The following is a 14,004-nucleotide window of genomic DNA, read 5'->3' as shown; positions in this document are numbered from 1 at the left end:
GCAACGCCCGTATAAGATAGGTGTCTAGCGCAGTTGTTAAATCAGCTATTGCCGTTACAATAGCGACTTATCAAGATTTAAGTGCGTTTGAACATAGTGTTATAGTCGGCCCACAAATGATGGCACACAGCAACTCCGAGGTAGCGATGATGTGGGGATTTTCCCGTACGACCATATCACAAGTGTACCTTGAATATCCAGAATCCGGTAAAACATCAAATCTCCACCGTAGCTGCGGCCGGAAGATGATCCTGCATCAGTGAGACCAACGTCGACTGAAGAGATTTGTGCAGCATGACAGAAGTGCAACCTTTTCCACAAATTTCTGCAGATTTCAATGCTGGGCCCTCAACAAATGTCAGCGTGTGAACCATTCAATGAAGAACCATCGATATGGGCATTCGAAGATGAAGGCCCATTCGTGTACCCTTGATGATTCCACGATACAAAGCTTTACGCCTCTCCTGGGACCCAACACCGACACTGATCTGTTAAAGACTGCAATCATGTTGCCTGGTCGGACGAGTCTTATTCCAAATTGTATCGAGCGGATGGACGTGTACGGTTATGGAATCAGCTTCATGAACCGCTGAACCGTAGATGTCAGCCGGGGACTGTTCAAGATAGTGGTGGCTCTGTAAAGGTGTGGGGAGTCTGTAGTTGGAGTGATGTGGGACCCTTGATACGTCTAGACACGATCTGACAGGTGACACGTACGTAAGCATCGTGTCTTATCACCTGCCTTCATTCATGTCCATTGTGTAATCAGACTGATTTGGGAAACTCCAGCACCATAATGCGATCACCACATGTCGACAATTGCTGCAGAGCAGCTCCAGGAACACTCTTCTGATTTTAAACACTTTCGCTGGCCACCAAACTCCCACGACATGAACGTTATTGAGCATATCTTGGATGTCTTGCAACGTGCTGTTCATGAGAAATCTCCACTCCCTCGTACTCTTACGGATTAATGGACAGCCCTGCAGGATTCGTGGTTCAGTCCACTCAAGCACTACTTCAGACATTGGTCGAGGTCATGCCACGTCGTTTTCTGGCACTTGTGCGTGTTCGCGGGGGCCCTACGCGATATTAGGCAGGTGTACGAGATTCTTTGGCACTTCAGTGTACAACAGCTGTATTTCGAATCATTCCCCTGAGTGAGACCCATCTGAACACATCGTTTCCATATTTCCATGACGGTTGTGGCATCCTGACCAACACGAGTGTCGACATTATGGAGCAGTCAACTACAGACTCGATAGAGGCACGTGCTCCTTCTTAACCTAGGCATAACACGATCTTCTCACCAAATAGTTACATTTATATGCCACTTCTGAGTGGGTAACCTGTTGCATAGTCTTCACTCACATACAGGGAGTAGATCCCATTTCTCTTACAAATTGTTTGCGGTTGCAATAACTTGCTAGTAACTTCCATATTCACGCACGTAGTACACTCCTGGAAATTGAAATAAGAACACCGTGAATTCATTGTCCCAGGAAGGGGAAACTTTATTGACACATTCCTGGGGTCAGATACATCACATGATCACACTGACAGAACCACAGGCAAATAGACACAGGCAACAGAGCATGCACAATGTCGGCACTAGTACAGTGTATATCCACCTTTCGCAGCAATGCAGGCTGCTATTCTCCCATGGAGACGATCGTAGAGATGCTGGATTTAGTCCTGTGGAACGGCTTGCCATGCCATTTCCACCTGGCGCCTCAGTTGGACCAGCGTTCGTGCTGGACGTGCAGACCGCGTGAGACGACGCTTCATCCAGTCCCAAACATGCTCAAAGGGGGACAGATCCGGAGATCTTGCTGGCCAGGGTAGTTGACTTACACCTTATAGAGCACGTTGGGTGGCACGGGATACATGCGGACGTGCATTATCCTGTTGGAACAGCAAGTTCCCTTGCCGGTCTAGGAATGGTAGAACGGTGGGTTCGATGGCGGTTTGGATGTACTGTGCACTATTCAGTGTCCCCTCGACGATCACCAGTGGTGTACAGCCAGTGTAGGAGATCGCTCCCCACACCATGATGCCGGGTGTTGGCCCTGTGTGCCTCGGTCGTATGCAGTCCTGATTATGGCGCTCACCTGCACGGCGCCAAACACGCATACGACCATCATTGGCACCAAGGCAGAAGCGACTCTCATCGCTGAAGACGACACGTCTCCATTCGTCCCTCCATTCACGCCTGTCGCGACACCACTGGAGGCGGGCTGCACGATGTTGGGGCGTGAGCAGAAGACGGCCTAACGGTGTGCGGGACCGTACCCCAGCTTCATGGATACGGTTGCGAATGGCCCTCGCCGGTACCCCAGGAGCAACAGTGTCCCTAATTTGCTGGGAAGTGGCGGTGCGGTCCCCTACGGCACTGCGTAGGATCCTACGGTCTTGGCGTGCATCCGTGCGTCGCTGCGGTCCGGTCCCAGGTCGACGGGCACGTGCACCTTCCGCCGACCACGTGTTGAGCAATTCGGCGGTACGTCCACCCGGCCTCCCGCATGCCCACTATACGCCCTCGCTCAAAGTCCGTCAACTGCACATACGGTTCACGTCCACGCTGTCGCGGCATGCTACCAGTGTTAAAGACTGCGATGGAGCTCCGTATGCCACGGCAAACTGGCTGACACTGACGGTGGCGGTGCACAAATGCTGCGCAGCTAGCGCCATTCGACGGCCAACACCGCGGTTCCTGGTATGTCCGCTGTGCCGTGCGTGTGATCATTGCTTGTACAGCCCTCTCGCAGTGTCCGGAGCAAGTATGGTGGGTCTGACACACCGGTGTCAATGTGTTCTTTTTTCCATTTCCAGGAGTGTACATGCGATGTATTGTTGCATGCTGCCCTTACCAGCAGTTCGTTTGAAGCTGAAGTAAGGGCATAATAAAAGCTCATCGTAGGTGTGTCCGAGTGTGACTACTTTACTCTGCTGACAGTGTTCTTCTTGTGATAGCAATTATTTCAAATTTTAGCAGCTACTTTGAGTATTAATAGTTACTAACTGTACTAGACAACACAAATTACAAAGACACACATCGGTAAGACAACATCGTGATGAACAAATGAGTATATAGAGTTCAGCAGTATGAACAAAATGCTAACCCTATCGGCGATCAAAGTAGAATATGTGTGTACTTAGTTGAAGCACTTTTTCAGTGCGACGTCTTTGTAAACCAGTTTTGTGGTGTCACCGCCAGACACCACACTTGCTAGGTGGTAGCTTAAATCGGCTGCGGTCCATTAGTACATGTCGGACCCGCGTGTCGCCGCCATCAGTACTTGCAGACCTAGCGCCACCACATGGCAGGTCTAGAAAGACGGACTAGCACTCGCCCCAGTTGTACGGACGACATTGCTAGCGACTAGACGTACGAAGCCTTCCTCTCATTTGCCGAGAGACAGTTAGAATAGCCTTCAGCTAAGTACATAGCTACGACCTAGCAAGGCGCAGTTAACCATATCTGGAGAGAGTCTTACTTGTATTCACCATGGAGATGTACCACACAGGAGAATAAAGTTGAGTATACGAGAAGCTCCGTTCTTTTCTTTATAGCATTTATGAAGTATCCTGTTTCAGACTTAACGCAGGACGGCGTGAGTTGACGCGTGCCCTATTCGGCCCCTTCATAATAACACTGTGTCGGCACTTCTGTCAACACACATAACATTGGCGACGAGTTAAAAAAGGGTTTTGTTCTTTCTAATTGCTTACATTTACTTGTCATGGCTTCGCCACAATCTCCAGATGTACTGTCCGTATTTTATCGCTTGCAGAATCAGCAGACGCAGGCGTTATTGGATGCCCTGGGACAGCTCGTCCAGGGTCAACGTGCGCTGCAAAACGATGCGGCCGCCGCCGCTTCGCCGCTCCCGCAGCCACAACATGCAGTTGCACCGCCGTTTCGCAACTTTGACGCGGCGCAGGAAACATGGACGGAGTGGTCACGCCAGTTTGGATTCCATCTCGCCGCCTACAGAATTCAAGGTAACGAGCGGCAGCCTCACTTATTGTCTTGTGTCGGCGTGCAAACGTACCGTGTGATAGTGAAATTGTTTCCCCGACGCGACGTAGCTACACTGTCCTACGAAGAAATTGTGTCGGCTTTAGATGCCTATTTCAAAGAAACAGTTAATGTGGTTGCAAAAAGGTATACGTTCTTTCGTACAAAACGTACGGCCGGTCAAACTAATAGGGAGTGGGTTGCAACTTTGCAAGGCCTTACTAGGGATTGTGAATTTCAGTGTTCCTCTCTCTAACTGTGCATTTGAATGTGACTGTGGCCTTCCTTATTCAGATACAATGGTGCGTGATGCAATAGCACAGAACGTTTCTGATGTTCGCATAAGGGAGCAGATTTTGAAACTAGTTAATCCCTCCCTTCAACAAGTGATAGACATATTGGATAGGCAAGACACACTTGACTGTGCTCAGGAATCTTTTGAAACTTCGCCAGCAGTGTGTAACATTACCCGGCCCGCTGGACGCGCTGCGCGGCCCGGTAACCTGCCCTCGCGCACTTCGACGCAGCTGCCGCCGCGCTCTAAATCAGGTGTGCCTCGCCAGCACACAACTGCAGTGAAATCATGCCCGCGGTGTGCAACTAGACATTCGCGTGAACATTGCCCGTCACGCCAAGCTATTTGCTTTTACTGTCAAAAGAAAGGACATGTTCAAAGTGTTTGCCAGAAAAAGCTCAGATCAGACAATCACAACCGTTCCAGGCCCTTTGCTTCGCGCCGGAATCGAACCAAGGACACTCAAGCTCGGGAACATTCGCCCATGGACATTCATGTAGTTCATGCCACTCCGCCCAGTGTTTCTCTCTCTAATAGTGACAGTGTTCGTACCACAAAAAGTGTGCGTCGACGTCGACGGCAATCCCGTCACGTCGCACGTGATTCTGTACCAGTGTCTGTTCAAGTTGCACAAAACAGTCGCTCTTGTCGTCAGCAGGACAATAAACTCTTTGTAGATTTGGACTTTGCCGGACAAGTGGTACCGTTCCAGCTCGATACCGGAGCCGCAGTTTCATTGCTCAATTACGCCACGTACAAACAACTGGGCGCACCTCCGTTGCGTGCCGCAAAAGTTCAGCTCACTAGTTATTCAGGACAGCATATCCCTGTGTTAGGACAGTGCAGCCTTCTTGCAACATACAAGGGACAAACAAAACTTGTGTCGTTTTACGTTCTTCGTTCTTCTGCTGCAGTGAACTTGTTTGGTTTAGATTTATTTCAATTGTTTAACTTGTCTATAGTGAATCAGGTCCTATCAGTGAACCAGACTGTGCCTTCAGCCAGTGTTTCTCGTCTATGTGAGGAATTTGCAGACATTTTTGCACCGGGCCTTGGTTGCGCTAAGAACTATGAAGCACATTTGGAACTAAAAGTCAACGCGCAACCGAAATTTTTCAGAGCGCGCAATGTTCCCCACGCATTGCGTGATGAGGTCGCACGAACATTAAAAGATTTAGAATCGCAAGGTGTCATTGAACGTGTGCAGGCTTCTCTCTGGGCCTCACCCTTAGTGATTTTGCAAAAACCTTCCGGCAAATTGAGACTTTGCGTGGACTTCAAAGCAACAGTGAATCCACAACTAGTGACTGCTACTTTTCCTTTGCCCCGCCCGGAAGATCTTTTTGACAAACTGTGCCCGGGAAAATATTTTTCAAAGTTGGACCTAGCAGATGCGTACTTGCAAATACCGGTGGACGAAGAATCCCAGCGCGTATTGGTGGTTAACACGCATCTTGGATTGTACAGATTCAAAAGACTGCCATTCGGGTGTGCATCCGCCCCTGCATTGTTTCAGCAATATTTGCAAACTATTTGTGCGTCGGTCCCTACTGCAGCAAACTATCTGGACGATATAGTGATATCAGGAAAGACAGAAGCAGAACATTTACAAAATCTCCGTACATTATTTCAGGTCTTGCGACAGAATGGTCTTCGCTTGAGGAAGGACAAATGTGTGTTTTTTGCTCGTGACTTGCCATATCTGGGACATGTAATTAATGCCCAAGGCATACATCCGAGTCCCGAGCACCTCCGTGCCATACAGGAGTTACCTTCGCCGCGGAATGTGAAGCAGCTACAGTGTGTGCTGGGTAAAATCAATTACTACCATCGCTTTCTGCGCAATGCCTCTTCCATTTCAGCTCCGCTTCATCGCTTACGCCGTAAAGGTGTTCCGTTCGTCTGGTCGACGGAATGCGAACGCGCCTTTCGCCAATTGAAATCGGCGTTGCTTTCAAATACTTGCCTTACGCCATTCGATCCCCAGAAACCCCTTTTGTTGATGGTAGATGCATCGGATTTCGGGATCGGTGCTGTGCTTGCGCACAACGATGGTTCGCATGATCGCCCTATTGCCTTTGCGTCCAAATTGCTCTCGTCAGCGCAAAGAAATTATTCCCAGATAGAGAAAGAAGCTTTGGCTCTCGTGTTTGGTGTTACGAAGTTTCACGATTTCTTGTATGGTCGTCACTTTACCATCATTACAGACCACAAACCTTTGACATCGCTTTTTCATCCGAACAAGCCTGTACCTCCACGTACAGCGCAGAAATTCATTCGCTGGTCTCTTTTCCTCTCGCAGTACCGCTACGATATCTTGTACCGGTCCACTGCTAAGCACGGAAACGCAGATGCGTTGTCCCGTTTGCCTGTTGCTGAGGATAAAGCATTCGATTCTTCCGAGATTGCTTGCATGTTCATTGATGCGGAAACTGATGACGTGGTCGAATCGTTTCCGATTGATTTTCGTCGTGTAGCTACAGCCACAGCTGCAGACCCTGTCCTTGCTACCGTTTTGCGTTTTGTTACTACGCAATGGCCCTTGTCGAAGTCACGGATCGAGGATCCGATGGTTCGCCGATTTTTTGCTCACAAGGAGAGACTTTTTGTACGACGTGGTGTTTTGTTGTTGCGTTCTGATAATGATCAGTCTAGGGTCGTGGTCCCACGTTCGTTACAGTCATCTGTCTTAAAGCTTCTCCACCAAGGACATTGGGGTATAGTGCGTACGAAACAACTTGCTCGTCAGCACTGTACTTGGTTCGGAATCGATGCTGCGATTACGAATATGTGCTCTTCTTGCATGGCGTGTGCCGAACAACAATCCGCACCGCCGCGGAAATTCTTTGCATGGCCGAAAGCCACTTCCCCTTGGCAACGCTTACACATCGATTTTGCTGGTCCATTCTGGAATGCTCGATGGTTGGTTGTTGTCGATTCCTTCAGTAATTTTCCTTTTGTTGTCCGGATGTCTTCCACGACATCATCTGCCACCATCCAAGCGTTGTCTGCTATCTTTTGCATTGAAGGTCTTCCACAGACTATTGTTTCCGACAATGGCCCACAATTCATGTCCGCAGAATTTCAGCCATTCTGCAAGGCCACTGGTATTCAACATCTGACATCCGCGCCGTTTTCGCCTCAGTCAAACGGTGCCGCTGAACGATTGGTCCGGACTTTCAAGTCACAGATGTTGAAATTGAAAGAGTCGCATTCTCGGGAGGACGCGTTGTTGCTTTTTCTGTCTTCGTATCGCTCTCAGCCCCGCGATGGTCGCTCGCCGGCTGAGTTGCTTCACGGTCGTCCTCATCGAACCTTGATGTCTTTGCTGCATCCGCCGCATCAGGTTCCTGTGCAGCGGCAGACTCCTGCTTTTGCTCCAGGCGACGTTGTATTCTATCGCAACTATCGCGGTTCACGGCGTTGGCTCGCAGGGCGCATTCTTCGCTGCCTCGGCCGCGCGATGTATTTGGTTTTGGGGGCCTCTGGTGAGGTGCGTCGGCATCTCAATCAGCTGCGCCTCTGTCGTCGCCTGGGTTCTGCCGCTCCCCGTCTGCTTTCAGCGACGGAGCCGTCCGGTCAGCGCCCTGGGGACCCATCTACTGGCTCGCCTCATCCCCAGGTGTTACCGACGATGCCTTCCATTCTGCCCCATGGCGTCGCGCCGTCGCCACAGCCGCCGTCGGCGCAGCCCGCAGAGGACGCTTCGCTGCAGCCGCCAGCCGCCTCCCTGGGTCACGTGCCGCCGATCGCTTCCCGTGATCAGCTGTCCTCCGCCATGGGACTCTTGCCCGCTCCGGACCACATGGCGTCATCGCGTGTCGGATACCCCGACGCAATGGAGGTCGACCCTGTCTCATTACGGGCGCATACGCCGCATGTTGACGTGCACCCTGGAGTAGGTTTCCAGGCGTTTCCTAGCTCCCCTCGGACCGAATGGCCGGGTGCGGGTGGCACAGCCTCGCCTGTTGTTAGGCTCCCCACCTCATCGCATACGTCAACATGGGGCCCTCCCCACGGCGGGCGGAAGCCTTATAACACGACCGTTCGCCGATTTGCGGGGGAGGAATGTGGTGTCACCGCCAGACACCACACTTGCTAGGTGGTAGCTTAAATCGGCCGCGGTCCATTAGTACATGTCGGACCCGCGTGTCGCCGCCATCAGTACTTGCAGACCTAGCGCCACCACATGGCAGGTCTAGAAAGACGGACTAGCACTCGCCCCAGTTGTACGGACGACATTGCTAGCGACTAGACGTACGAAGCCTTCCTCTCATTTGCCGAGAGACAGTTAGAATAGCCTTCAGCTAAGTACATAGCTACGACCTAGCAAGGCGCAGTTAACCATATCTGGAGAGAGTCTTACTTGTATTCACCATGGAGATGTACCACACAGGAGAATAAAGTTGAGTATACGAGAAGCTCCGTTCTTTTCTTTATAGCATTTATGAAGTATCCTGTTTCAGACTTAACGCAGGACGGCGTGAGTTGACGCGTGCCCTATTCGGCCCCTTCATAATAACACTGTGTCGGCACTTCTGTCGACACACATAACAAGTTTCTATCTGTTAAAGTTTTCCACGTAGGTGGTATTTTAGGCGTAGTGGGGCTGAAGTGGTTCTGTGGATAGTGTGTACCCAAGGCTACTTGTAGATTGTGGCGCTAAGCTGCTAGTACCAAACAACGCACCAGTGATGTACACTAAGTCCCAAATCTGCCCAAAGTGTCTCACGTGTTTCCGATTTGCGACGCTGTTGATGCCGATGTTAACTTAGGAGACAGAGTACAATTGGCTGGATAGACTCCCTCCATTCTTCCTCTCCGTCATCAACGAAGTAGGTAACTATAAATGCAGTCATCACTATCATATGTGCGAAAGAAATACGCTCAGGTCAAAACTACCATTCGTCACAATGGAAACGTACACAGAATTATGTGGATGACAAAACTTTTTGGGCATGGGTGTGTATGTTGTCTTTAGTGTAAGTTAGTTTAAGTTAGATTAAGTAGTGTGTAAGGTTAGGGCCCGATGACCTCAGCAGTTTGGTCCCATAAGATCTTACAACAAATTTCCATATTTTACGAAAGTTTCAATTATGATTTCGAATACCTTTAAGAAATACTAGCTAATAGTACCTCGAGATTTCATTTTACTTAAGTGTAAAGCGAAGAAAAAGCCTCGAACCCGATGCTAGCTTAGCTCAACACATCTCTACACACCTACCAGAACTTATTGGATTTGATGGAAATTGTGGGGCAGCCGCCAGTTATGGTCAGTGACGAAACAAACATGAGTCAGCCGACGTGGTTACATTTCGAACGGTAAATCAAACAGTTTTCATTGCCAGTATTTACTGCATAGGGAAAAGAAACATCTCAAGTTACAGCTACGATGCTCAGTCACAGATGAGCAAGGGAGGAAGGTATTGGAAAGAATAAGAATTGTGTAACGTACCGTGAAAGAAGCTCTACACTGGTAATGGACACCACAACACACAGCACGAATGTGAAAAATGAAAGTATATTTATTGTAAAGAAAGCGAAGTATCGCAAAATACACTTTAGCAACTCAGTCAAATTGAGGTTGTGATGAACGTTTGTGAAATATGTTTGTATCACAAGAAGGTGGATACCGTTATACAACAAAAAATTGTAGCTTCTTGTCGGAAAGAAACGAATCGAGTGTCGTAAAAAAACTACAAATAACAGTATAAAGAAATTAAATTGGAAATGCGCACCAAATCACATCACAGTAGCCATTACCATCACCACCATGTTTTAAGGTGTCGGCTTCTATAGCAAATTCCTCTTGACCTAAATTTCCAATACGACTTTCACCTCACTGGTAGCAGAAAATTATACAGTCACGACACGAAGACGAACACAGATCGTATTCGTATTCAATGGACTGGCAAGAAAGCTTGGCGATGGCTTTAGCAACGTGAAGCAATTAATGTAATTAGAAAACAAGCAGTTCCATGTCTAGAAATTCAGGCAACTGACTTGTGGAACATTATGACAACTTGAAAACTTCGTGTACTGGTATGTGAATTTAATGCGGTACTTCGCCTTTATGAGGTAAAAATGTCTATGTCCTTAACACTCACATCCCTGTCCGATAAAAACCGTTAAGTCCACAACTACTTCTCTTTATGTACACAATAAATAGAGCCATTTACGTTATGCTAGTTTTAATTATATATCTCATGCTACCAGGTAAACAAATAGGTGAAAGTAAACTGCCCGACTAGTACCTTTTACGGTTTGGAGGTTCTTCGCATCCACAGATGGTGATTGTGAGAAGTCAAAGACCCCTATAATGCCCGATCAAGGTTTTTGCCACAACGCGGTAGCTTAAAAACAAGCTTCTTCTGCGCTATTCGAGAACACATTTACACGCATCAGGAACACACGTTACTGACACAACATCTGAACAATGCTAGGCAACGGCATAAGCCGTTTCAAGTGCTACACCATTGTTGCGAACTCTCCCTAGAATTTGTATTACTAAGCAAAGCTGGTAAATGAAAATTACGCATTACTGATCACATAACAGCCGTGTTTTACGAATTTGCTACAATAATTATATACAGACATTGTTTCGTACACTTCTTTAACTTTTCTCGAAATATTCGGCTTTATATTTACTTACATTTGCAAGCGTTTGAATTGATGCTGAAAACATTTTCTTTTTTTTCCTAAATAGAAAACATTGTTTTTGAAGGATTCAAGTGCTTCGTGACGGACTGGAAATAGCTGCCTGCATATTTATTGTTTGGCATAAATGAGCAAAAAAAATCTGTAGCTGTTAAATGAGGTAATCTCACAGGCACTTTAATTTGATGTTTTTTCTGTGTCAAAAAATTCCCTGGGTTGTTGTGTGACAGCTGAGACTGTCACGATGAAGACTGATGCTTCTTTTCGTCGATGAATTGTGGGAAACATTTATCTGTATATCATATTGCATTAACTGTTCGTCGATTCTCTAAGGACCGCGGCCCGCAATCCACATGCCGCCTACCATTGATGTGATAGCGGCTTGTTTTTGTAATTTTTTTTACTCGCCCAGAAAGGAGGAGAAAGACACTTGTAGAACTTAGTTCTTTTCTCTTTTAACTACACTGTGCAACACAGTAGAACGACTACTTTCTCGCACCATCGTAATTATGTCCCTTTGCGACTCTTATGTTCGAAATTTGCCTCCAGGATGCATACAATCTTCCTTCGTAACGGTGCAACAGCATGGCAGTCTGTGTATGGGGACCATCCGACCGCCGTGTCATCCTCAGTTGAGGATGCGGATAGGAGGTAACAGTCCATGGCTGCCAGAATGGTCACCCATCCAAGTGCCGGCCACGCCCGACAGCGTTTACTTCGGTGAAATTTGAACATGATTTGAAGGAGGAAAGTGTGCTTCTGCATTTTCAATCTTCCTGTTTTCTTCCCGCGATTACAGAGTGGTGCGACATTGACACACACAATGACAAAGGTTCCCTTTAAGGACTACAGTTTGCCAGTATCCCTGGAGGCAACCGCCTGCATTTATGAGAATTTAAAACACGCTCCTTCACAGAGGAAACCTACGAAGTGGCCATTGGCACCTGCAGCAACCTTGACAGAGCTGCTGATACCGAGGGTGACGTTGCAGGGAGCCACACTTTTGCAACATTATAGTGTAAAGTTGTAGGCATCTTTGAGTCAAATTACAAACTTAAGTGGTCTTTTAATTTTGTAGTGACCTGTATATTAGTCAAATAATGTGAATTTTAGTGAAACAAATAAGGTGAACTAACTATTTTGCTCTCTCTCTCTCTCTTTTCCTCTCAGCCCTTACATAGTCACAGTGTGTGTCTGATGTAAGGAAGTATTATTATTATTATTATTAAGCATCAGATTGAGAAGGGGAAGCAACATATACTTGCGTGGCTCCCTTTCCTGTTTAGAAAGTGCCGCGTACCATTGTGGAACAGCGAGGCTTTGTGCGAGCGATGTGCGATTTGAGAAGTGAAGTTTGCTAAGAAATTCCCGCACTGAGAATGTACCGAAGAGCCAGTTTAAAACTGAGTTTGAAGAATATTACAAGGGGGGAATATAAGTATTATGTTAACGTCGGCCTCGACTGTTCTGTCCACACAATGACACGTCGGAAAGGGTTGGCGCTGTGAAAAAAATTTGGCCCATAGAAACTAAATGATTATAGGTTGTCGAACAACCAAAGCAATCACAAATTTAAAGTAATTGACAATTTAATCACGAGCTTGGATTTAAAATACAGAGACATAAAATACAGACACTGAATGGTTTGAAAAGTTTAAAAATCACGAAGAAATGGTCATTCCCTAACCACCAAACTGCGTTTTTCGCACATTCACTAGTCTCACATCCAACAAAATAATAGTATATCTCTGTAGATTTAAACAAATTTCAAATTTTATAATGACGCCTATGTAAAGGTGCGTCCGTATTATACAGGATATAAAATGGGAGTGATGTTGTCCGGCAGAGGACGATGGGTTGCTCGCTTGTTTTTTTTTTTTTTTTTTTTTTTTTAATATTCAAGTGTCTTCAGAGTTTGTCTTTAATATCGATGTTTTTACATGCGCGCTGAATTAGTCTACAGTTTCTTAGACGTGTCAGTAAAACTGGATTCATTTCTCCTTGTAAATTATCAAAATATATCATTACAATGCATAGTAAATATTATACTTTGGCAAATAAATGGCTCTTGGCCTCTTTAATTACTCAGATCAGAGTTTTCTGTTACGAGATGAGGCGGTGTGAAAATACATCTCAAGTGCTTTGTGCCCTCAATACTATCATATCTGTATATCCGTGCCCGAAAGGAATAATCACTACACGCCTCCTGCAAATAAAGAGTAAATTTTTGGAAGAGGTTTGTGAATGATTCGCTTTTGTTTGTCTTGGAAAGGTCAGACAATAGTTTGTTTTTCCGTTTCCGGCTCGTACGAATACGTTCAAGGTGTGTCTCCTATTACTCTGTTCCATACCGATCTTTATTTATTTCGTAGATACTTTCAGGCGTTTCCTTGCACCAACAGACAAGAGCTTTTTTCAAGCTTCAGTATGTATGAAATCAACCGGAAACAGATTCGTTCCGCAGTGAAATGTTCGTGCAAAATCGGATAAATCAAGGAGCGCGTCTGTCTCGCGATAAGTCGCATGCTGGTCATTTCAGTAATGCTGCGGAAAGCATCGTCGTTTTTTGTAGCAACATCTAATTTAGACTTTGGGACATCCATCACTGACGAAGACATGACCGCCACATAATAGTGAAAAACCAGTTATAAACAAAACTCTCTTATTGTATTTTTCAGTGTTGGATCACACAAATTACTTCTGTCCAAGGCATTAATAGATGATCTATTTAACAATAAAGTAAAATGGAGATATCAAAATCCTACTAAACTAAATTACAAGTCAAACTAACTTCTATACACAAATATACATACTTGAATGCGTTACGTACACCATCCGATCAAAAGAATCCGGACACCCAAATGTAATACGGAATTCGCCGCTACGAGTCACACGAGGCGACAGGTATTGACTTGTCACTATAGAAGGAGTAACAGCAAAATGGGTTGGTCAGGACAGTTCTGTGACTTCGAGCGTTTAACTGGTCATTGGATGTCACCTGAATAACAAATCCATGAGGAACATTTTAACA

General features: G+C 46.6%; 1 protein-coding gene across 1 annotated transcript in view; it reads left to right on the top strand.

Annotated features, from left to right (window-relative positions):
- LOC126088168 (uncharacterized protein K02A2.6-like) overlaps positions 1-14,004 on the top strand; it is a 425,315-nt gene that overhangs the window by 343,033 nt on the left and 68,278 nt on the right. The window contains exon 2 of the mRNA XM_049906291.1: positions 7,040-7,972. Within this exon, the coding sequence (XP_049762248.1) occupies positions 7,040-7,972 (933 nt within the window). The remainder of the gene's footprint in view (positions 1-7,039; positions 7,973-14,004) is intronic.

Source organism: Schistocerca cancellata, chromosome 6, assembly GCF_023864275.1.
Source record: "Schistocerca cancellata isolate TAMUIC-IGC-003103 chromosome 6, iqSchCanc2.1, whole genome shotgun sequence".
Taxonomy (NCBI): Eukaryota; Metazoa; Arthropoda; class Insecta; order Orthoptera; family Acrididae; genus Schistocerca; species Schistocerca cancellata.
This window is presented reverse-complemented; position numbering and strand designations above follow the sequence as displayed.